The 24,271-nt window shown below is 42.2% G+C and overlaps 1 protein-coding gene across 1 annotated transcript in view; it reads right to left on the bottom strand.

Moving 5' to 3' along the window:
- Window positions 1-272: 272 nt before the first annotated feature.
- Window positions 273-24,271, bottom strand: part of GAD2 (glutamate decarboxylase 2) — a 53,582-nt gene continuing 29,583 nt past the window's right edge. Inside the window, exons 9-16 of the mRNA XM_054020747.1 lie at window positions 20,677-20,731; window positions 19,033-19,149; window positions 16,717-16,781; window positions 11,519-11,597; window positions 9,376-9,525; window positions 7,371-7,478; window positions 6,352-6,441; window positions 273-3,113 (exon numbers count right to left, since the gene is read on the bottom strand). Of these exons, the coding sequence (XP_053876722.1) occupies window positions 2,940-3,113; window positions 6,352-6,441; window positions 7,371-7,478; window positions 9,376-9,525; window positions 11,519-11,597; window positions 16,717-16,781; window positions 19,033-19,149; window positions 20,677-20,731 (838 nt within the window). The 3' untranslated portion in view covers window positions 273-2,939. The remainder of the gene's footprint in view (window positions 3,114-6,351; window positions 6,442-7,370; window positions 7,479-9,375; window positions 9,526-11,518; window positions 11,598-16,716; window positions 16,782-19,032; window positions 19,150-20,676; window positions 20,732-24,271) is intronic.

Genomic DNA, 24,271 nt, shown 5'->3' with positions numbered 1-24,271 from the left:
CTGGCTAATATATGACTCTGCTTATGTCAAGAGGGTCTGACACTAGATTTCAATTATTTTGCTATGTATTATACATATTATACATTTAATAGAAGGTGTCTTATCAATGAAAATTCAGAAAGAGCAACCAGAAGAGAGCTAGCAGGAAATAGCATCATTCTCATCACGAGCCTGGCTCAGAGATGACATGACAGATGTGGCTTCTTTCTGTTCACACGGAACTTTGAGGCCAATAATAATAATAGAAAAAGCCCACACAGATGCAGCATAGCCACATTTTACACTTTTATTTGGGTTTAGATCAACAACACAGAGAAAATACTTTGGTCAAACACAAGAAGAAGAGGTTGCCATGTAGTTCGTTCTGGCAGTAACATGGAAAAATGCTGGTGTCCTCATGAAACACTGAATGTATATCTTGGATTGGCACATAGAACTAATAAATACAGTGTTTGTACTTAGCATTTGAAAACAGAATTGCACATGCAAGATGTAACCAGGCTACTGCTCACCTTCACCATTGTCCCTGTACTATTTTTTACACTTAGTTCTTCGTCCCCATTTTCTCTGCTACAAACAAGAACAGAATTTGCTTGGCTGCTCAGTGTTTCAGTGACTACAGTTGGTAATTTTGTGACCTGTTTGGATAAGGTTGCTTTAGTCCTCATTGGCAGAATTGGTATCTGCTCTAAAGCTTTAATTGAAACATTACGCATTGTAGGTCATAGTGGGTCACTACTGGGGTGAGGGGAATGTTCTTCTCTCAAGCTGATCAGGAGAGGATAGTACTGAGCAAAGATATAGTATAGGGACTTGTGTGTGAATGCAGCTCTTACAATACCAAGAGTCAATAGTACTACCACACAAAGAAAGACATATCAATAATATATTGTACAAGCTTATTCAGTAACACATGTTGATTTGCAACACTGTACAGTTTAAATCTAAAATGCACGGCCTCAATCTGAGGTGACAAACAGTACTATCAATATAATAAAGGCAACACAACTACAGACACAATTTATTTCCTCTTCTCATGTCACATCCTCATGACATTACACCGAATCAATACCCCATTTATGTATTTTAGGTCAAATTAAACCACTCTGCACTAGTTTTCTTCAAGTATTTTAGAGCAAGTAAAGCAATCTTGCTTTACAAATGAAAGTGGCCATGTAGATTCCAGTCAAAGCTACAACCAAAACTTAACTAGGGTTATAAATAGAATCAGGTCTGAGCCACTAAGTCCTGATCCAAGTTCTTCCAGATTTTGAGGAAGAGGAGGTTGAAGCTCAGTTTCCACTTCCATGCCTCCCCTAGTGTTGAAGAATGACTCAACATATCAGTTATGCACGATTTTGCATCCATGACTTCTAAATGGGTCTGGATGACTCTACAATGACTGTGCTCTGAGTATCTAGGCATATCTCAAAGCATTCTAATAGCAATTTCAATCAGACAAACTCAATGTAGAGCTGGGTAGTAGATTTAATCAAAACACTTTTTGAAAGAAGTGTTTTGACTAAACTGAATTTTTTCACAAAGTTGTATTGAGTTCTACAAAATTTCGGGCAAATGAAAAAAAAAGTTCAGAATGAAAATTTTCAGAATTTCCATTCTGTGGGAAATTGCAAATGTTGTTGTTGTTCTGAATTAGAACAAACAATTTTGAACGTTCCCGCGAAACTGAAATTCTGAGTTTCCAGCAGCTCTATCCCAGTGCTGGGAATGGGGACGTTTAGAAAAACTGTTGTCATGTGGAAAACTCAGGTTCCACCATGACATGAGCATCTGACTTAGGACCCTATTCTGAGACCTTTACATATACAAAAGTCCTTATTCATCCAATTAGCATTGCTCCTGTGAGATGTAGTAGGATCTGGGTCTTAGCGAATTCTAGTCAATCCTAGTTTTCAATTTATTTTTATCTCTAATGAATAAATTACTGTTTGCAAAGATGCTTATGACACAAGTATTTAGTGTAAAGTGTGGCCCTTTTTGATAGGCTGTTTAAAAGTAGAACAAAGAAACCACACAAAAATAACCTTAGTTCAGTCTTGGTTAGGACTGTATATTGATTGTCCATTTGCTTAGGTTAGGCCACATAGGAAATATATTTAGGAATAATAGCATCCTATTGTTGTATTGTAGTAGTTCTTATTAAGAGTTTTTAAGAGCTGCAGTACTTGTGAGGTTTTGCAATACTTAACTCTAGAGATGTACAATCCATGTGACATATAGAAATGAGGCATTGAACCTTTTACAGAATTTATGTGGGCTTATGGTTCAAAATAATCTTTGTAGATATTTGATGCACCTCTATTAAAAGAAAAAAAATCTTGTTTAGTTTTCAGTTTCTGCCCCTGCATTTTTTATAACCCATATAAAATAAAAATCTATAGTTTACAAAATAGGATATTTTAATATATATATATTCCTTTTTTAAAATTATATGTATTTAAATACATTTGAAATGTTGCTATAGGTAAATTAGAAATTCTGTTCTAAATCTAAGAAAAAGGCAAAATATTTTCACTTTTAAACATACAGTTCCTTACTTTATGTATCTTACTGCCCCCCGCCCCCATTGATTTTGTCACCATTTGGGGCAAATTTGGCACCACTCAATCTGATTACTTTTAACCTAAAACATGTATTTACTAACTGTATTAAAATTTTGGGGGAAATTGCAAGTATCTTCTGTTATTTCTTATTTGTTTGAATGCAGCCTTTTGTGTATCTAATTATTAAAGAGGTATTCTAAAACTCAAGAGAGGATTTTAAAAGGAGCATGTTTCTTGATTTTAAACTGTACTCTACGTTGACGCCACAATATAGAAATAGATTTACTTTGGAACAAACTACAAATACATTCGCACAGTTTGTGACAACTTAATTGTCTACCTAGAGGTTCTGGACCAGACTTGCAGACCAGATTATTATAAATCTTGTCCCAGACGTTCTATTTCCTCAATCAGGAAATCAATGTCTTGATGAGAAGCTGCTGGGTTTGAGATGACCATACGGAAGAAGTTCACTTTGTCTCCCAGTGGTTGATAGCTGACCATAGTAGTTCCATATTCCATCATTCTGGCTTTTATCACTGGGGCCACCTGCAAAGGCATGATACAAATATCAAATAATTATTTCTAATTCTAGAATTTGCTTGCTTTTTTTAATAAGAGAAGGAAGCTAAAACAAAATTAGAAAAAAGTTAATTTTTGGCAAAAAACGAATTCAGCACAGAGTAAACTGATCAATTTATAAATTGGAGAGGGTACAGAGAAGAGCCATGTGAATGACTAAAGGATTAGAAAACATGCCTGATAATGATAGGGTCAAAGAGCTCAATCTATTTAGCTTAACAAAGAGAAGGTTAAGGGAGTGACTTGATTAGAGTCTATATATATCTACATGGGCTACAAATATTCAGTAATGGGCTCTCCAGTCTAGCAGAGAAAGGTATACTATGACCCAATGGCTGGATGCTGAAGCTAGACAAATTCAGACTGGAAAGAAGGGGTAAATTTTTAATGATGAAAGTAACTAACTATGGGAACAATTTACAAGGGTTTGTGGTGGATTCTCTGTCACTGATCATTTTAAATCAAGACTGGATGTTTTCTAAACGATAAGCTCTAGGAATTATTTTGGGGAATTTTTATGGTCTGTGTTATGCAGGAGGTCAGAATGGATGGTCCTTTCTGGTCTTGGAATCTATGGCTAGTCTACACTACCGCTTAAGTCAATGTAACTTATGTTGCTCAGGGATGTGAAAAAGTCACCCCCCATGAACGATGCAAGTTACATCGCCTTAAAGCAATGTCCATACTGCGGTATGTCAGCAGGAGACACTCTCCTGCTGACATAGCTTCCACCTCTCGTTGAAGTGGAGGTATTATGCTGAAGAGACAGTGCTCTCCTATCAGCATAGTGTGTCTTTACCAGACGTACTACAGAGGTGCAGTTGCATTAGTGAAGCTGTGCCAACGTAGTGTGATAGTGTAGACTAGCCCTATGACTCTATGAAAGTACTGCATCAGAAAGGGGTGCTCTGGGGGGGCGGTCCGGGGGCACTGCAGGTGGGGGTCGAGGTGACCCGGGACCCCCTCTGGTGCTGGGGGAGGGGAGTGGCAGCGCTCAGCTCAGGACCACCGCTTGCGCTGTAGGGGGCAGGTGGCAGTGCTTGGCCTGGGACCACCGCTGGTGCTGGGGGGGTGGTGGCATTGCTGGCAGGCTACCTACCTGGCTCGGAGTGTACCTGCGGCTCCTAGGGGGAGGGGTGGCCAGGGGGGCTCCATGTGCTGCTCCCACCACAAATGCCAGCTCTGCAGCTCCCATTGGTCAGGAACCACAGCCAATGGGAGCTGCGGGAGTGGCACCTGTGGGGGTGGCGCCTGCGGGCACAGGCAGTACGCAGAGCCACCTGACCCCTCCACCTAGGAGCTGTAGGGACATGCTGGTAGAAGCCGGGAAAGCCCTCCCCCCGGTAAGCGCCGCCCCACACCCTAACCCCGTGCCCCAGGCTTGGGCCCCCTCCCATCTTGGGTAGCCCCTGAGCCAGCACCAGCCGCTGCAGAAGTCATGGAAAGTCACGGAATCCATGACTTCCATGACCTCCGTGACAGACCCTCAGCTTTAAACATGGGAGATGTAGTTGAATCAGGGAGACCAGCCTATAGAGGAGCTTGGTGAACCTGAACTACCACTCCCATGAGGCACTGTGGCAGCACTTTTGAATCAAAATATTTCAATTTTTGGATGAAATATTTTTGATTTTGATTTTTCATTGAAAAAAGTAAATTTTTCTATGGAAAGCTTCAATTTTTCATTGTTGTAAAAAAATTTGATGGGAAAAAAGACTCATTTTCTGACCATCTCTAATAGGTATGCCTGTGCCTACTTTCAAGTGTGTGAGTAGTCCCACTGCCTTTAGCTAGGCATGCCAGAGGGAAGTGCAGGTAGGTACCCAAGATTGTTTCGTCATCTGATTTGTCACCTTCCTACTTTAGATAAAAGCAGCAGTATTTACAAGGATTTAACTTTACATGTATCAGCAGACGTTGCATGACATTGCAAAGGCAGTCATGACACCTTGCAAAGGCACAAAACCATTCTTTATATTGGCAATAAATGGCTCAGAGCTATTCTAACCAGTGTGCTAACACTCAGTATTGCTGACAAATGCAATTAACACATGTCATTTTCTGCATAATCCTCAAGCATATTGTTATAATCACTTTCCCTTTGTTTTCATATGCTAGACCTCTACCACACAATCAAATTAAAGCCTCTGGTCAAATTGTTACATTTGTTAGGATCACCAGTTGCAATTTAAATTGTTAACATCAAGGATGACCAAAGTTCAAATAAGCACCATAGAGAAAAATACTGAGAAAGGGCAAACACATAGAATACAAAACACACAGACCAGCATTTGAGTGAACTGAATTACAGATGCATTTTGTAAACCCACTTACCTTGCAGAAAGAAACCATTAAAATAACATTGGAAGTGTTCAAATGATCCCTTTTATATCACTAGTTTTTCCAATTTATAAAAACATAACTAGATACCTCCCACCCAGTGCTCTGAGTGTCCCGACAAAGCGATTCCCTAGTGAACCACCTCCTCATCAAAACCCCATTCTTGATCACACAACATCCCCAGGGCAGCTCATGTGGAGAAATAACACTAGGAAAGTCTTTGTGTATTTTCAGCCCTCTTTTAAGCACCAAATATTTTGGCTTTTTATTAATCACATTGTCTGCTCTTGCTCTTCACTTCAACTCCCCTTCCATCTGTTCTGTTCCTCTCATCCCCCTGCACAGGCTGCCCGATTCTCCTCCTCCTACTCCCTTGGACAGGCTGTCTGGTTCTTCTCTCTCACCCTCTCTGCAACACCTTCTGGCATTTCTAGTTCCTAAATACAGCTCCTCTTTCCTCGCCTCCTCCACTTATATAGCAGTGGTCCCTAAAGGAGGCAGCTGGGCTGGCTTCTCTTCCTTATTTCCAGATCTTTTTACAGGCCTCCAGTCTCTTTGGAAGCTAGAGGTAAGGAGGAGCAGCTAACATCATGTAACCTTCCAGGCCTCTGTAGACCACCACCAAGTGCTCTGCAGACCACAATTTGAGAAAACCATTATGTTAGAGATGAGCCTGATACACAAAGATAGGATCCAAATTTGGTTTGAACTTCCCCAAAGTTGGGGACTGAAGGGTTGTTATCCAAGATTCTTGTGCAAGCCCATCTCTAATATTTTGAAATATTTTCAGCTAAAGATACCTGTGGCCTTTATGTTGATGACATGGGCATACCTTGCATACAATGAACCAACACATCTTATTTACCTTTAGAAGGCAGTTCATTCTTTCTTCGTTGTCCTCCATGCTGCGCAAACTGGGAGGTACGTACCAGAAGCAGACATTTGTGTGCTGAGGCTAAACACAAAATAATAATGGCTTACATGGCAAAAAATGTTCATAATATCTCAATTGCAATTAATTCCATGCCTTTCCCTCCTCTCATACATCATATTATGACAGCAATCATTGGCTTTCATTACTGCACACCACAGAGAGTCATTAGAATCATTATTAGGGATAATTTTAGGCAATTTATCCCAAAGAAGACAGACCCAGATATACATCCCCCACTGTGCCTATGCATTTGTCCCCTACAGAGAGACATCTGGATTCTATAGGTGCTGTCCTTTCAAGAGGCTGCATGGAGTATGGAGTTAATGTCTCTTCAGAAGCAGGTGTCTATAGTAGATGACCTACTTAATAGAGCATCCTGGGTACTTTGATTTTGTTGTGTGACTATATAATGTATAACTCTGGACATATAGGCTAGAGTCAGAGGTGAGTGTGAAATGGTATAAATTAGATTCTCTTCTATTCCTTGAAGTTCCCTGGTGCTCAGTTACACTTCCCTACATTCCATTAAGCTCCCTTACTAATGTGAGAGAATAATGGAGTCTAAACTAGTTTAATTTGCACATTTAGGAGCCAGAAGAAGACAGGTGAAAAGTAGGGCATGGCCTGTTTTCATGGCTTGTCTACATAGAGACTTAGTGCATGCCAAGTTGGGGTGTGAATCTACAGTGCACTAGCATGCCATGTGGAGCCTGTTTTCATCTGAGTCACCGGTAAAAGTCGGCTATTAACTTTCATCTGGATGATGCAAGCTACAATACCCCACACTGCTGCCTCATTTCACTTGTCCGACAATGATGGGAATCATTAGCAGTTTCCTTTGTAAGGAGCATGTTTTTGGATCCTCCAAAACCAGATTGTCCTATCAGTAGCTACACAACTCCTGACGAAATGTACCAAATTTTAACATTACAGTAAGTCAGAATACATACCTTTCCATCAAACACCATTTCATAGCCTTCTCTGTTCTTTATTTTATTATATAGATATTCTGCAAGTTCCAAGCACTTGTCAATTTGTGCTTCAAATCCTGTAGTTCCCTTCATAAAAAAAGAACACAATATTTTGTATCTCTCTGTATTCTGAATTGCTATCATGTCAGGAATACGTGACACTTGCTAAAGCAAATATGTAGGTTACTTCTCTAAAGTCTATCTTGGAGATGCTGTACACCTTCTTGTTTGCTATGAATAGTTCACCCAGCTCTAGCTGTATCCATCTGACCTGTATGAAATAGGTTGGTGATATCAGTCCAGTTGCTAATGGGCCACTGAAGCTATGAATCACTGATGGGAACACTTGTTGGCAGCCTCTGCAGTGAGGCCATGGATTGGAAAGCTGTGGAGCATGAACTCTACAGTTGTTCCTTCTTGGTCAGGGTTGAGTCACATGGTGCGCAAGTGGGGAAGTTTGCACTGATCTATGGAGAGAGGACTCTAGCCTTCCGGGGGGCAATCTGGCACCTATTCCTAGCCCAAAAACCCCCAATAGAAAATTAAATGATAACATGAGCTTTTAAAGAGCAGCTTGATGTCTGGTGAAAAACAAGCATTCTAATTAGAAAGCAGCTCTGTCTCTTCAGCATGGCCATTTTTTTTCTCTCCTCATTGCTACTTGATAAAGGACATTTGTATGAAATTGGAATCTTTGTTTTTAAGAGCTTCAGTTTCTCCTGCTGCTTCCTTTCCAGCTCAAGTCCGTTTGCGATATCATAATCATTTCTGCAACCACCAGCTGTGATGCCACTAATAAAGCATTATTATGGTTTCAAGTCAGGAGAACAAGTTGCAGAAACAGACAAACTGTTTAAGAAACACTGATCCTATGTTAATGTAAACATTCCAATTTAAATAGAGGTGGGAAATTGGGAGAAAAAATAGTCAAAGAAATGATTTGGCCTTTAAGAAAAAATGTTTATAAATAAAAGTCCACTCAGCCCAGCTAAATCTGATTTGTGCTTTGCTGGCACTGCAAAGCAGACCTAAATCTAGTTTAAGTGGACTTTTGGGTAGGGGCATCCTACAGTGGTGCAGAGGCAGCATAGTGCCAAGCATAGGGGGTGTGGCCAAAGAAAAAGGGGTGTGGCCAAATTTCCCTTGCACTCGGAAGGCCCCCACTATTACAGCAGCTCCTGGGAGGCTATTTCAACTAGGACAACTTGAAAACAGTCTTGAGGCTTCTTGAAGTTGTTCCTTGCAACTGGTCCAGTGCCTAGTGGTCTGAGGATCAGGGAAACACAAAGATGGCTTACATCCAATTTTGAAGACTCCTGGTTACAGTCCCAAAGAGCTATCCCAGGATGTGTTTTCAGAATTTGAATAAAGCATCTAAGGGTCTTTAAGGCCTTTTTTTTTTGTATAGGAACGATGCAGTCAACTGCAATGAACAAGCCTGAAATAGTTAGGCATAATCATTTGAATTTATACATAAAAGTATTTATTTAGCAATATTATATAAAAGGATGCATGAGTCAAAAAGAGCCAGTACTTTCAGATTTTAATTAGTTTGCCCATAATAATAATGTGACTGTGGTGTAATCACAGTATAAAATGGAACCAGGTGTGTTAGTCACTAATTTGTCACATTTAGTTTTAGAATTTCATTAAAATAAAAAATCTTTGTGTTTCCAAAAACTTTCTGGACTGATTACACTTATACTTAAACATATTTATGCTGTCAAATTGTTAGATTTAGATGCCACAATTGGTGTACAATGACATGGAGTCTGAATTTCAAAGTCATGTGTGATGCTTTGTAGCTAAATCAGTTAAAAGGTAAAGAAAGTGGAAATGTATTCTTATTATTTTTATTATTATTTAATTTCTATCATTGTTCTTTCTTCCATCTCATGTGAAAAGACATTTTCTAAAATTCTGATTATATAAAGCAGAGCTGTTCACTGTTTTATGCAAACAAATACATCACGTACTTGCTTACCTTTGCTCTCCACATCAGCCAGAGCTTGAAGACATCAACATGACGCCCGCATTGCAACGCCTTGTCTCCAGTGTCATATGACAAGTCATAGTGTTTATCTTGTTGAAAGAGGTAGGAAGCATGCATTTGATTGCAGCTCTGCATCAAGCCCTTAAAGAAACAGAGACACAGTTAAGGAAAATTTGCATTTGCATGGTTTTACTGCTTTGCTTCCTTTTATTTGTATTATGTAACCTTTCCAGATGACTTTCCAAAGCATTACTCTGGATAAAGCAAGCTGACCCAGCAGCCCTGTGGCTCTTCTAAATAATGTCATGACACTCTTTGCTGAATTGGTTTTGTTTCTAAACTACTATTCCCCGTTTTTATTCTTTCAGGGTGCAGTTCATTCCAGTGCTGAAGGCACATGCGAGGCCCTCCACGCCACCTACGCTACAAACCAGGTGCTTACGGGGGTCTTAAATAGTAAGAAAGGCTTTGGGCAGATGGGGGTGAATATGCCTTTAAGAACACTGCTAGTGCTGTTTCTGAAGGTAAGTGGTCACATTTTGACTCCCGTCTAGCCTGCAAAATGTAGTTTTTGGAGGCAGTCTTGCAATGTGCACAATATTTGGCTGCGGGCCCCCAGTTGGCTATCTCTGAGCGAAGGTGAGGGCGGCCGTTTCACAAAAAGCATGGAGCTAATAATTTTTCTCAGTTTTCCTTTTTATTTGTGTGCATTATATATAGAGAGCGCCAAATCCTGGCTTTGTTGAAGTCTTTGTGCATGTTTTGTGCACGCCATAGACCTCTTTCCCAAAACTGTATTTTGCAGTCCACAGGGGGGTCTTTGTCTTCAAGATTTACTTATATATGAAACTCATAAAAATGAGATGGAAAAATGAGAGAAAAACAATTGGCTGTAGGTTTTTTGTGAGACACCTGTTCTCACTCGAGGTGAGGGATGGCACTGGCTTCAATGAGGCCAGGACTTGTTTCACAGAATTGAACCACAGGGCAAATAAAACCTAGCTCCTCTCTTTCTGTTTAAGTGCACTTTGTGTACAATCTGCTGTGCAGCTGTTAGCAGAGCAGGAACCAGCTTTTCAATAGCTGGTCTAAGAGGTGGTGGTTGTATAGCAGCTGTCCCAATGAGTGGCTGCTATATGAAAATTACAAGCTTGAAGGATAATTCTTCCAGTTGTAGCTGTCCAAGTACTAAATAAAATGTGTAGATTTTATCACGGGAACTTGGGCTTCCTTTTCACATTCCACGCTGCACAAATTGGGCTTATATATCAGTGTTGGGTTGTAATGTCTCGCCATTTGGTTGACCAGAGGTGAAAGGAAGCCAGTACGGCGTACCGGCAAGAGCCAGTACGTCGTGCTGGACCAGACCGGCTTCCCCAGGCGGGTGATTTTAAAGGTCCGGGGCTCCCTGCCGGAGCCCAGGGCCCTTTAAATCGCCGCCCGAGCCCAGCTGCCAGAGCCCCGGGGTAGCGGCAGCAGGGCTTGCGCAGTGCTTTAAAGGGCTGGGGCTCCCTGCAGCGGCCAGAGCCCCTGGCCCTTTAAATCACTGCTGGAGCCCTGCCGCCGCTGCCCCGGGGCTCTGGCAGCTGGGCTCGGGCGGCGATTTAAAGGGCATGGGGCTCTGGCCGCTGCAGGGAGCCCCAGCCCTTTAAAACACTGCCCGAGCCCTGCTGCCACTACCCTGGGACTCAGGCAGCAGCGCTTGGGCGTCGATTTAAAGGGCCCGGGGCTCCCTGCTGCCAGAGCCCCGGGCCCTTTAAATCGCTGGCTGAGCCCAGATGCTGGAGCCCCGGGGTAGTGGTGGCAGGGCTCCGGCGGTGATTTAAAGGGCCCGGAGCGCCGTTGCAGTAGCGGCAGCCAGGGCCCCGGGCCCTTTAAATCGCTCCTGAGCCCCGGGGGTCCCAGCCGCCTCTCCAGCTGGTAGTTCCAGGGGTGATTTAAAGGACCCAGGGCTCCCAGCCGCAGCCGGAGCCCCGGGGCCTTTAAATCTTGATTTAAAGGCCCCGCCCCTTCCAGTTGAGGCCACACATCTTCTGGTTGAGGCCACACCCCTGCTCAGGACTCTGGCGTACCGGTAAATCCTTTAACTTACTTTGCCAGAAATAACTAGAGGTGCAAATGGATGAAGACATACCTCTTCTCTAACGAGAAGGGCAGAACACTGCAATGGGACGCCCATCATCTTGTGGGGGTTCCAAGTCACAGAATTGGCCCTACAACAACAAACAACATTAAACTGAGATGTTATACCACAGGTCTGAATCATTAAAACATTCAGTAATAAACAAAAATAAGACTCAACGATGCAAGCTGAAAATACGCACAGCGGTTTTCAGAAGAGTGATTATTGATGTTCATACAGGACCCCAAAGGCAGTGCTAGCCCATTGGGGGGCCCTAAGCAGGAATATTTTGGTGCCCTTCCCACATACAGCACATACTAAAAAGTGACTAGGGGCCTTCTTGAACTGCTCGGGGCCCTAACCAGTTGTTTAATCTGCGTATGCCTAGCACTGGCTCTGCAGGACCCAATTGTAGAACCTTTACTCACGCTGTGGGTCACTGATATAAATTTACACAGGCAGATTACTCATCAAAGTAAGGATTTTTGTAGAGTTAGCCCTAAAAGGTTCTGGACTACGGCTCTGGAGAGTTAACACAGAGCCATGGTGCTATACATTAGATTTTGTGAGCACCAGAATTTCTTGTGATCCATCTACACTTTAAAGGCAAAGAGTGAATGTGTCAAAAACACGTATGTGATTTAGGACCAGTCTGCAAAGGTGTTTAGGCAGCTAAGATGCAGATAGGTGCCTAGTGGGATTTTCAAAAGCGCATAACAGGTTTGGTATCTAATTTCCACTTATTCCCATTAACCCCCATTGATCCCATCAACTTGCTGATGCAAAATGATCATGGTAGTGAATATGGCATTATCTCAAAATGCTCTTTCATGCTCTCGGCCATTTATCTTGGTTACCAAGATGCCAGAAGCTGCCTTAGAACGTTAGTCAGCGAGCTGAAATACTTATTGGCATGCATTGACTCAAGCAGGAAAAAAACACCAGGTCCTATGCCTGTTGGATTGATATAATATGCTCCTCAAGATACTGTGACATAGGAAGAGTGATTCATTGGCACAGCAAAAGCTATGCTGCTAACTAATCACATCACTGCAAATGGCTTAGAAAGGGTGAGAGGAGCTGGTAGTGGGGATTCAAAAATGTTTTGGGGAGTTTAGTTCCCTTTATTTAGGGTTTTGCAGGTTCTTTAATAAATCACTTAAAAGTAAGATTTTCTTTTTTGTTTTGTTTTGAAAGGCTAACAAGTCTTCAGAGATTTTTTTAAAAAGAAGCAAATAGTGGCCTGGCATTGCTTGCAGAAGGTTGAGATTGTATCCAAAAGATCACGTCTTGTTATACATGTGAGAACATTTGGAAAAGTATTTTTTAGACCACAGCGAAGATGAAGAAGAATGTATAGAAATCCCAAGTTTCAAAAATGGCTAAATAAAACCAATCAAATACCTGTTTAACATACATAAAGGTTGATTTGTGCCTCCTATCTTCAGAACTGGGCAAGTTTGAGAATTGGGTCAACAGGAGGCTAGAAACACAGCTCCAAAAGTGGATACAACCCTAGTAAAAACTAGAATGAACGACTAGCCTGGGTTCCAAGATTGCTCTCTGGATATGATTGCCTGAGCTATAATGTACATACATTTATTAAGGGTATGCATAATAATCTGCCAAATGGGCTAGATCAGTTTAGAACTATGTTCATTCCTTGCTGTACAGTTCTTTGTATTGTGCTATAATCTGCTTCCTGGTTTCCCCAGAGAGAGAGAGAGAGAGAGTGTGAGAAAGAGTGTGTGTGTGTGTGTGTGTGAGAGTGAGAGAGAGAGAGAGAGAGAGAGAGAGAGGCCAAGGGCAGGAAGAGGATGCCTTGCACTCCTCTTATTCCACTCTGCAGGAGCATTATATGGGCTACAATTTGGACCAGAACTTGGATCTTATTCAGCTCAGCCTTAAACAGGTGTCAGTTTTTCAAGACACAGATAACTGCAAGTACATTTTTGCACCCACAGTTAGTTGTGACCACTATTCAGGTCACTTTGATCTTTACATCCTGGATTGCATCTGCAAAGCTGAATCTGGATCCCCCAGGGTTTAAAGGAAAGCAAGTTGGTGGCAGGGCACTCTCTGTCAGTGGCCCTTGACTGGAAGTCCTCCTGCTCTGCCAGGTACAAAAGAGACTGAATCTGCTGACTCAAGGGCAGGCTGCAAAACCCATCTGTTTGCATGGGTGTAGAGGGAGCACAAAGCGGGTGGGTGAACATTAAAGGATTGAGGTTGTGGGAAGGGTGGAGTGGTGAACTGTTCAGTTGTTCATTGTTTTATTTTTGTGTTATGCTTGACTTGTTATTTACTAATTGCAGGATTTATACTTTGGAGAGCTGTTGAAGATGCCTACAGCACAGGATTGTGCTCTTTCTTGCTGTGGTAGGGGGCTGTTTAACTGTGTAGATCTGAACAAGTCAGTAAATTGGGGGGGGGTGCAAATATCTAGGGGACCAAAACTGTACCTGCAAGAATGGAAGTGAGTGTTTTGAGAATCTGGCCTGGGACGTAGTTTTCTTTCTCTGTTTGGAAACCAGTCGGTATTAAGGTTTGTGAAGAAGTGTTTTGGGATCCCGCTGGCGGTAAGGTGCCTTGCATATTAGTACATGAGCATTGTCATTTTCTCTCAGATTGCTCCCTACTCCCCCACAACATAGATTCCAAGGCCAGAAGAGACCATTGTGATCAATGCAACTATGTGCAGTTGCAAAATCCTGTAGCTGGTGGAATAGTTCTGTGCCGCCTTTCCTGCTATTTAAATGGGGTTATGCAGCCCCTGAAGCAAAGCCTGTAGGGAATACGCTTTCACAGACAGCATCTGGCTGCTTGGCCCAGCTCTTTGAGCATTTGGCAGCTTTTAATCAACTCAGCGCCACTCACTTGTTTAGCGCACTGGAGTTAATGATTCTAAACTTGCAATCAAGCCTATTAATCTCTTTTCCTATTACAGCTAATAACTTTTCTCTGTCTTTACAGAGAACCCTAAATACATGTTTTAAGATGCCTGTAGATAATGGAGGTGGCTTGGGTTTTTTATAGTAAAACGGTTGTTTACCAGCAACAATGCCCAAATATCAATTTTCTGCCTAAATCATTGCATTGACCTTCAGGTCATCCATTTTTCTAAAATTCATCAGAAAATTCACGGTTGTGCACAAAGTATTTTATCTAATTAAATTTGCTTTGTCACAAAGGGTACTGACATCAACTATTGATATATGCTTAAATCAAATGATGGCTGACAGTCACATTTAAAGAAGAAAGTTACATAGACAAAAATGAAACACATTATTTTCTTTTGGAAATTTCCTAACGGATCATCCTGGAGTTTTGCTGGATCAAGAATTGGCTTTATTTGGTGTGTTCTGATTATTAGAAATTGAAGGCTGCAATGGATGCAGATGCTAACTCTCACTTTGCAACATCCAAATGTGAACACCTTAGTAGGATATCTAAATCCCACCCGTGGGTGCTCAGACTGGAATTTTTCCCATTTAATGTACCTAAGCACCAATATTAGCATCCACGTGTACACAAAGTGTATATGCCCTGTGGAAATCTGTGTAGTTACCCTGCCCCCCGCCCCCATCATTCACCGTGTGAAGAAGGAAGAGGAAATGGCAAGATTCTCCATGTAATTCACTGCCCCATACTGGGAGATGACCCTTATCAGAACACTAGATCTAAACCCCTTGAATGTTGGGGAAGTTCCAATTGAGTTGTAGGTCTGAATTCATGATCTAGGAATCGCTTTATCATAGATTGAACCAGAACTTCTAAACACCTCTGAATTTGGAAGAAGTTCAGATTTGGCTCCTATCCTGGATCCACATTTTGTGATTCAGGTTCCTCGTTAATGCTATATCCTGATAAGCAGCAAGAGCAGGGATTTCAACATCCTGAATGTTTTGAAGTATATCCTGCTTAAGCACAGCATGCATGTATTCAGTGATAAGTCAGTTTTCTTTAACAAAAATGTATCTAGCTTTTTAAAGTCCTTTTTGAGTTCTAAAGGCTTTTAAGTGATCAGTTGGAGAGGAAGTCACTGGCTGCTTTCTGAATTCAAGATAAAAAACAATTTTTAGAAGTGTTATATGCTCGTGCATCTGAGAGAAGGGGATTGGGCCCTCATAGAGAGACATGAATACAGAGTCTGCAGGAGAAGAATGGAAGGAAAATACCATGGAGCCAGTAAGAGGATCATGGGAATTGAGTGAAACCAAAGGCATGAAGACTGGGAAGAAGGAAGTTGGGACTAGTGCAATTTAACTGGCAGGGAGTTGTGGTTTTGCTAGAAGTTGGAAAGAAGTAGGATGGGAATAATATCCTAATCTTAACCGTAGAAGTTTTAAAAAAGTTTCTGGACAAAGTACTTGCTCAGGAGTTCATTCAAGCTTATTCTTTATTGCTACTGAACTGGTTCATCATTTCTGTGTGTATTATAGATGCGTTCACCGTGGGTGGAATTCAAAACCTTGTACACCTAAATCTCAGCATTTTCAAGATCCAGCACAAGGATTTACTTCCATGAGGCATATTCAAACAGTGCGGAAATCTGAGCTGCTGCACATATGAGCTGAGTTTTGCAACTACAGAAATGTGGAGAATAGAAGAAGCTATGAATTTGGATGTGTAAATTAATATTCCTAGCAAGAGTATGCATAACAACTCTTCTGATGATAAAATTCTAGCTAGAACCCATTGCAATACCCAGTGTACTAGGACATTGCATAAAAACGTAAGAGTTATGTTGTCATGGCATGGTGACATGCTGATATTTCATAGTGATTTGAGGATTTATAAAATTGGAACAATCTTAGACAGTCAGGTAACCCTGTTGCAAGATCTCCAAGGTTCAGTTCTTTTGGAAATGCAGTTGCCAGTTCTTTTTGGACAGGTTCAGACAGAGAATCACACAATGACCATTCTGGAGCTCAGAATATAGTTTGAAAGGGGTGAATCACAAATAGGAGCTATACATTATCTGAACAAGAAAACAAAGTCACATCACAAGTTTTTAGTCACACAGCTTATTGAATAAAGGAACTTAGCAATGTTATTTCAGTTGAGAGAGGATAGCTTGAAAGATTGCTTCATGCTATATGTTGGACATTAAATTATAATAATGAATAGGACTGGTTGATTTTTATTTATAGACATTTCTGTGGTAATCACAAATGTACTGGAGCACTTAATTTGTTAATAAATCATACCTTTCAACACCATTTAATTTCCATTTATGTTTTCTAGACATCAGCAGCCCTCCACCCCATGCTGCCTGAAAGACAAGATACATAATCTTACAAAACAGATAGTTTTGTATTTTTCTGGTGTTTGCATCCATGTGTTCAAGCAATTTTATGTCTGATCCTTTGCTTGCTGAACCCATATATCTCTAACCACCTCAGATGGAGCTACAGTTTAGGGCCTGGATAATAAACTGTACTAATGGTTTTCATCTCTCTCTCCTGTGGTTTCTTTCAGGAGGCTGTGACTGGAGTTGTGTAGGCCAGGGCCTATGTGTCAACCTGCATCACTGTCCAGCCCACCTAATTCCTCCTTCACCATGGCCATATACGACAGCAGTATGCTAGGCCAACCCCAATCTGTGTTGGGGAGACAATAGGTGACTAGAGAGACACAGAAGGATAAGTTGGCCTTTTCCCTTTTTGTGACAGTGGTGTTGATAGAGTGGGATGGCAGCCAAGCTAGAGAGATGGGTTTTGCATCTGAGTTCAAACCACTAATGTTTCCTCAAACCTCCTCCTCACCCTCTTTTTTCCTGCAGAGCTCTGGGATTGGAGCGATCATCTTCCAGCTTGTGCAGAAGAATGAGGCGCAGTGAGGACCTCAATAAAGTAAGCTAATGTTAGCAAATCAGTTTGGCAAAGATAGTCTAGCACAGGGATGTGCAAACTATGGCCCCTGGGCCGGCTCCCTCAGGGATTTGGAGCCAGCCCGCAGGATTGCCATGACCCGTGGTGCTGCGGGCCCCGCACTGCTCCTGGAAGCGGCTGGCACCACATCCCTGCAGGCACCACCCCCCACAGCTCCTATTGGCCTGGAACGGGGAACTGCGGCCAATGGGAGCTTTGGGGGAGGTACCCACACACGAGGGCAGCACGCAGAGCCCTCTGCCCCTCTTCCCCCAGGGGCCGCAGGGACGTGATGCTGGCCAGTTCTGGGAGCGGAGTGGTGCGGGGTCAGGGCAGGCAGGGAACCTGTCTTAGCTCCGCTGCATGCCGCTGCCACCCCAGAGCCGCTCAAGGTAAGTGGCGCCGGGCTGGAACCCGCACCCTGAACTCTTTCTGCACCCCACACCCCAACTCCCTGCCTTGAGCCCCCTGCTGCACCCCTCCTGCACCCCAACCCCCTGTCCTGAGCCCCTGCCACACTCCTGCCTGCACCCCTGCCCTGAGCCCCCTCCCACACTCTGCACCCGCTTCCTGCACCCCAACCCCCTTCCCTGAGCCCTCTCGTACACCCTGCACCCCTCCTCTGCCCCAACCCCTTGCCCTGAGCCCCTTCCTGCACACTGCACCCCCTCCCACACACCACACTCCCTCCCGCACCCCAATCCCCTGCTCCAGCCCTACATTCATGGTCCTGCATGCAATTTCCCCACCCAGATGTGGCCCTCTGGCCAAAAAGTTTGCCTACTCCTGGTCTAGCAGATGCCTTAGGGACCTCAGAGTTTTAGTAATCTGGGGGAGTTACAGCATTAACTGACTGCAAGTTTAGAAACAACTAACAGCCTTTTTCTCACTTGTTTATTTTTAGGGCTGTTTCATGAAAAATGTCAAGATTTTTATTCATTCCAAAGCAAAACAAAAATGAGATCTTTAGACATTTTTTGCAAAGAACCCGCAGGAGGCTCCCTACCCCAGAATAGCTGAAATAAATGGAGTAGGGACTTGGAGCCACGTCTCTCCCATCCTGGGTGAGTACACTAACCAGCGGGCTATCCTGGGGGGAGGTTTCTCAGTCTCTTTCCATACCCCTCCCCAAATTCCATGTTGGATTTGAGAAACCCTCCAGACAATATTTTCATTGAAACCATTACATTTCTGTGAAACATTTCAGCTACAACCCTATGAAATTTTTGGACAGAAGAAAAATGTCAAAGATTTTTCAACCAGCTTGATCTATTTTACATCTGACACAGAAGATGGGTCTATACGGGGTATGTTATTTTCTCACAATGATGATGTCTAGAGATACAGAGGCTGAGGCCAAGATTTTCAAACTAGGATTCCTAAAGTGAGTCATTAAAATGCATGTTTAGACAGCTAAAAGTGGCCTGATTTCCAAAGGTGCAGAGCACCAACAGCTCTCAGCAACCTCACCAGGAGTTCCAGGTGCCCAGCCTTTTTTTCAGATCAAAGGAGGGGAGAATTAGGCCCTAGCTCATTAGCTTTCATTAGAGGACCTAATAAGTTATCATCTGTGGAAAATGACACTGTACACGGATGGATGAATTCATGTTGGCACAGTTTATAATCCAGTCGCTAGAGCAATACAGTACTTACATCCACGTGCATCCAGATTTTGTATTTCTTGCAGATGTCCGCAATAGCTAGGAGTGGATCAAACGCACCATACACTGTAGTTCCTGCAGTGGCACTAACTAGGAAAGGAACAAATCCCTACACAAAGAAGAGAAACATTCCTCAGTGAGAGAATATTATTAGTCAAACAGAGAACCCACCTGAATCTGCAGTAGCTCTATTTTCTTCCAGATAGTCAGGCCATAGTGTAAGTAAAACTTTAATTGCAATAGCCACTGTGCTAATCCTGAATGAATACACAAGTGTCTCCAGGTGACAAACCTGCTTTATGTTGCCAGGCAAAGGAAACTGCCATTTGGAAATCAAGAGCTTTGCACTTTCCTTTTCTTTTCTTTTTTTTTTTTTTCCTTTTCTCATTTTAGATGTTCATAATATTACAGTTTCCCCCTTTAGGTGGCAGCAAACTTCCAAGGCCAACACTGTGCCATTTATGTAAATAAAGATACATTAGATGTAAAAGCTTCAGAATGAACATTTCCACACTTATCTGTCTGTTTGAAGTAAAACATGGATACTCTGTTATGACATATAGGACAAACCAAACTATCTTTATGCATCATTGAACAATACATCTTTTTGGCAAATTTGAAGTAGCCTGTATTATGCTTTATATTAATATTGCATTCAGCACATGCTAGATTCTGTGCATCATATAGGAAGGCACATTCCCTACCCCAAGAGTCTATGTTGTAAGGTCTTGATCCTGCAAAGGTTTATGCTTACTCTCCACTTGTAGCACATGAGCAGTTTCCCTGAAACCATTGGAACTACTCAAAATGTGTAAAGTTAAGCAAGTGCCTAAGACTTTGCAAGATTGGGGTCTAAAATATATATATGAAAATTATATAAAAAATAGAGGTTTCTTAATATGTAATGAGCAACTGATATTTCTTAAAATGCCTGAACTCCCCCCCCTCCCTGCAAAATAGGATATATGCTTAGTAGGTTTTTGGTTGAATGTTTTGTTTTTTGGTTTAGTTTCCCCTACCCCATGGTTTATCTTAGGCAAAGCAAGTTTTTACAAAGACCAGTTTTTCTTGTGAAGTATGAACTCTGTGTTTTTAAATTATTATTGTACAGCAACTGTTGCCATAGCCACCATATTAAAATAAGATATATATTATAATATCATATTTAAGCTTTAAAAAGGTGCTTTTAAAAGGGCACACAAATAAATTGTACCTTGGAGAATATATTTAGTTCTTTGAATTAACTCTTCTTGCTTTTGTGACTTCGATAAGATTATTTTCAGTTTATTAAAAAAAACTTCAATCCCAAAAGTCTTTTCATTTAGAGTTAACATTCAGCTAGTGATTGTATCACAGACTGAGGAGGTCTAAATCAGGAGAAGATTATACTAGGCCATGAAACATCTTTAAACACATCTTTTATTCAGCACTTCTAACCTTCCTCATTATACTGTTGTGTTTCAGATAAGTAAATCATGGTATAATTCCATGTTGTCCTGCGAGGGAACATAACACAGAATAGCTCAAATCTCCTCTTAAAAAACACCAATCAAATTGACCAAAATGCCACTTGTTTCCTATGCGTGGAAGTGGAAAACGCTGCACCGTTTCTGAAGGCACCTGGTAATAGACTTACTTTTTGTTTGGCTTCAATAATTCTTCTTTCAAGGTCTGATGGGATAATTTTCCCTCTGCAGAAAGGATAATGTCATATTAAGGTTCCAGTTTTGAAAACAGCCCCTTTCTATCACTTTTCCACTTAAATAATCTCAGATAGGGATGAAATTGACCCCTCTGCACCATTTAAGCTCTCAAAGTCCTTAAATGGTGCCTTAAATGGTGCCTAGTCCTTGACCTGGCCTTCAGCACAACGCTGAATTTCACTGTTAGCTAGTCAGCTGGCACCAGTGTGGTGGTAATAGTGGGGAAAAGTCACCTCCATTCAGGTGGTGGTTCAGGACCATGCTGAAGCCCCACTTAGTGCTATATTAAAAGGCAAATCCTGCCCCATAGTGCTTCAGGTTCCAGTGTGCCTCTGTAGCCCCACTGAGAAATTCCTGGATGTCCTGCAGGGGATTCCCAACCCTGTGGCTGCTATTGGTTGCTGTGTGGCAACCCAACCAGGCCCCCTGCTCAAGCGATGAAGTCTGTGACTCCATCTCCCAAGGGCTTTGAGGATCATGTCCAGGGGGCTCTGCACTTGCACAGAGAATCCTCGAATCAACTGCATGGCCCCAAACCATGAGATCAGCTGACTGCTCTAAAATTAAACTGTTGGGGAGGGAGAAGGAAGTCTTCTGCCTGCTAAGAGCAGCTGGGTCCCTTCCCATTACTTCTCCACACCCGCAGGAGAACATGGACTTTTATTTGCAATGCAGAACAAAACAAAGCAGGCCAAATTAATCCTCAGTGTAACTCTAGAGGAGTGACACTACAGATGAATTTGCCTCAGAGGGACTGCTCCATAGCTTGATCCGGTTACCTTCCTACTACCTTTGAGAGGGGCATGAAAAGAAGCAGCTGGTCTGGGCTAAAAGAAAATACATCTTCAAATCCTTCAAATTTAGTGTACATGGTATTTGCAGTAGATTTATTACGAGCCATTCACCTGAGATTCAGGCTCAGTGGCATAAGCCCCTCAAGCCAATCTGGAAAATCTTGTAAATTCATTAGGCTCATGATGAAAACACTATTCATGTTTACATATTAAGATCTGGGGGTTTGGTTGTTTTAGCTAAGGGTACGTCTATACTACCCACTGGATCGGCGGGTAGCGATCGATCTATCGGGGATCGATTTATCGTGTGTAGTGTAGATGCGATAAATCGATCCCCGATCGCTCTCCCGTCAACTGCTGAACTCCATCTCGGCGAGAGGCAGAAGCAAAGTCGACGGGGGAGCTGCGGCCATCGATCCCGCGCCGCGAGGACGCGAAGTAAGTAATTCTAAGTCGATCTAAGATACGTCGACTTCAGCTATGCTATTCGTGTAGCTGAAGTTGCGTATCTTAGATTGATCCCCCCCCGCCCCCAGTGTAGACCAGGCCTGAGAGTCAGACTATCCATGGAGAGAAAGAATCCATAAAATCATCAGCATTATGCTAGTCATTTTTAAAATTTTGGTAAGTTCTTCATTAACTTTGATTAATCACTGGGCACTTACAAAAACAGGCCCACTTCAAGAACCTTTTCAGTCTTTAACAGAGGTGGTAAAAAAATTTCATTGAAAGAAATGGATTTGTCAAAAATAAATATTTTCATGGAAAATATGTAATGAAATTGTTATATTTTTTTGTCTAAAAATAAAAATTAACTTTTGGTTTCTAACCAAAAACCAGAATGTTTTACCAAAAATAATTTTAGAAAACCAAAAATTTGCTGGGGTTTGGTTTCATTTATACCAGAAAAATTCAGGGGAATAAAAAAATGAAAATGTCTTAATTTTCAGCAAAAAAAGTTTGGTATTTTTTGATCATGTCTAGTGCTTAATTATGTAGAACAACCAACAAAGTCAAGAGTTTGACCCAGAAAGAAGCTTTTGGTAAAGACGGGCTTTGCTTTGGCAAAAGATCATGATATTTTGCTTTGCAAATGAAAAAAGCTGAGCTCAACCCTGGTTTTGTTTTGCGATACCAGGCCAGTACAGAATATTCTACCCCAGGGGTTCTCAAACTTCATTGCACCACAACCCCCCTTCTGACAACAAAAATTATGACATGACCCCAGGAAGCGGGACCAAAGCCTAAGCCTGCCTGATCCCTGCCACTCCTGGGGGAGACGGGGTGCAAAGCAAAAGCCCCACTGCCTCAGGGGAGGAGGGCAAAGCTGAAGCCTGTAATCTCAGCCTCACTGCCCAGGGATGAAGCCCTTGGGCTTTGGCTTCGGCGCCTGGCCCCAGCAAGTCTAAGCCATCCCTGGCGACCTCATTAAAATGGGGTCGCGACCCACTTTAATGAGGTCGCCAGGGATGGCTTAGACTTTGGGGTCCTGACCCACAGCTTGAGAACCGCTGTTCTACCCATGCCAAAATTCCCCTGCTTATTTGTTATGGTGTCAGACAAAAATAATATTTTCTTCTTCCTCTTAAAACTGCTATTAGGACTATAAGGGGAATAAAATAAAAAGAAACTAAAACCCAGACTTGGAATTCCTGCTCTAAATACAGTATAATAGCATGCTGTTTACCAGCCTTCAGCATTGCCAAAATACACGTTGAGGTGCACAGTTAAGGAGACCTCAGTACTGTCAAAATTTATATAAGCTAGTGATTAGCTAGCCCCCAGGAGAACCAAACACACACAGGACTGTACAATAAAATCATCTGCAAACATTGTCAAAATTCACATAGGAACAGGCAGTAAATCAGCCCCCAATATAGCCAAAATATAGGGTGGAGCATGCAAAAAAGTCCCCAGCAGAGGCAAAATACAGCAGGCGCCCAGCAAGACAACTGATAGCATTGCCAACCTACATATAAGAGCATGGAGTAAACCAGATGCTACCATTACCAATCCACATAAATGGGCAATAGGAGCATGTGGAAGACCATCGCCCAGCATTAGCAAAAATGCATTTTTTGCTTTGTTTGGGTGGGCTGATTGCCTGCACGATCTTATAGATTAAAAAACAGTGTAAACCAGCTCCAATACAACAAGAATACAGGCAAATTCTACTGGGTGTTGCTCAGGATGGGGTCTGGTGGGCTCAGGATAGATAAGCATCCAAAAGCTCAGATGGACCCACAGCCCATACAATCCAAACCCTTCCTTCATAAGAGCCATAGGATCATCCCATAATTCCTGCCTAGTGTGTTTTGGGAGAAGGCTTGGTGGACCTGCTATGTTCCTTTGGCATCTTCCGGGAATGGATGAGAAACATGCAGTAACTCTGCCGTTTTCTTTAGGAAGAACAGTTTAAAGCATTGTTCTCACTAAAGAAAAATAAATAATTACATTGAATCTGCACAGAATTCATACAAGAAGGGTCAGATTCTGAACCCAGTTACATGAATCTGGTCTTTAGTGTCTAGAAAAAGCAAAGGTGTCATTATGAAGTGCTGGGGCATCAGGTGTTTTTTGCTCATTGTTCAGTGTTTAATTCTTCTGCAAAGAGTTCTCAACTTTGAGACTAGGGAGATGAGATTAAGAATCAATAGCCTGTGATTACTATTCTAAATTGCTTTAATGGTTTTCTTTTGATGAGAGGATCAGAACATTTTGATTTAGTCAGGCC

The sequence above is a fragment of the Malaclemys terrapin genome, chromosome 2, assembly GCF_027887155.1.
Source record: "Malaclemys terrapin pileata isolate rMalTer1 chromosome 2, rMalTer1.hap1, whole genome shotgun sequence".
Classification (NCBI taxonomy): Eukaryota; Metazoa; Chordata; order Testudines; family Emydidae; genus Malaclemys; species Malaclemys terrapin.
This window is presented reverse-complemented; position numbering and strand designations above follow the sequence as displayed.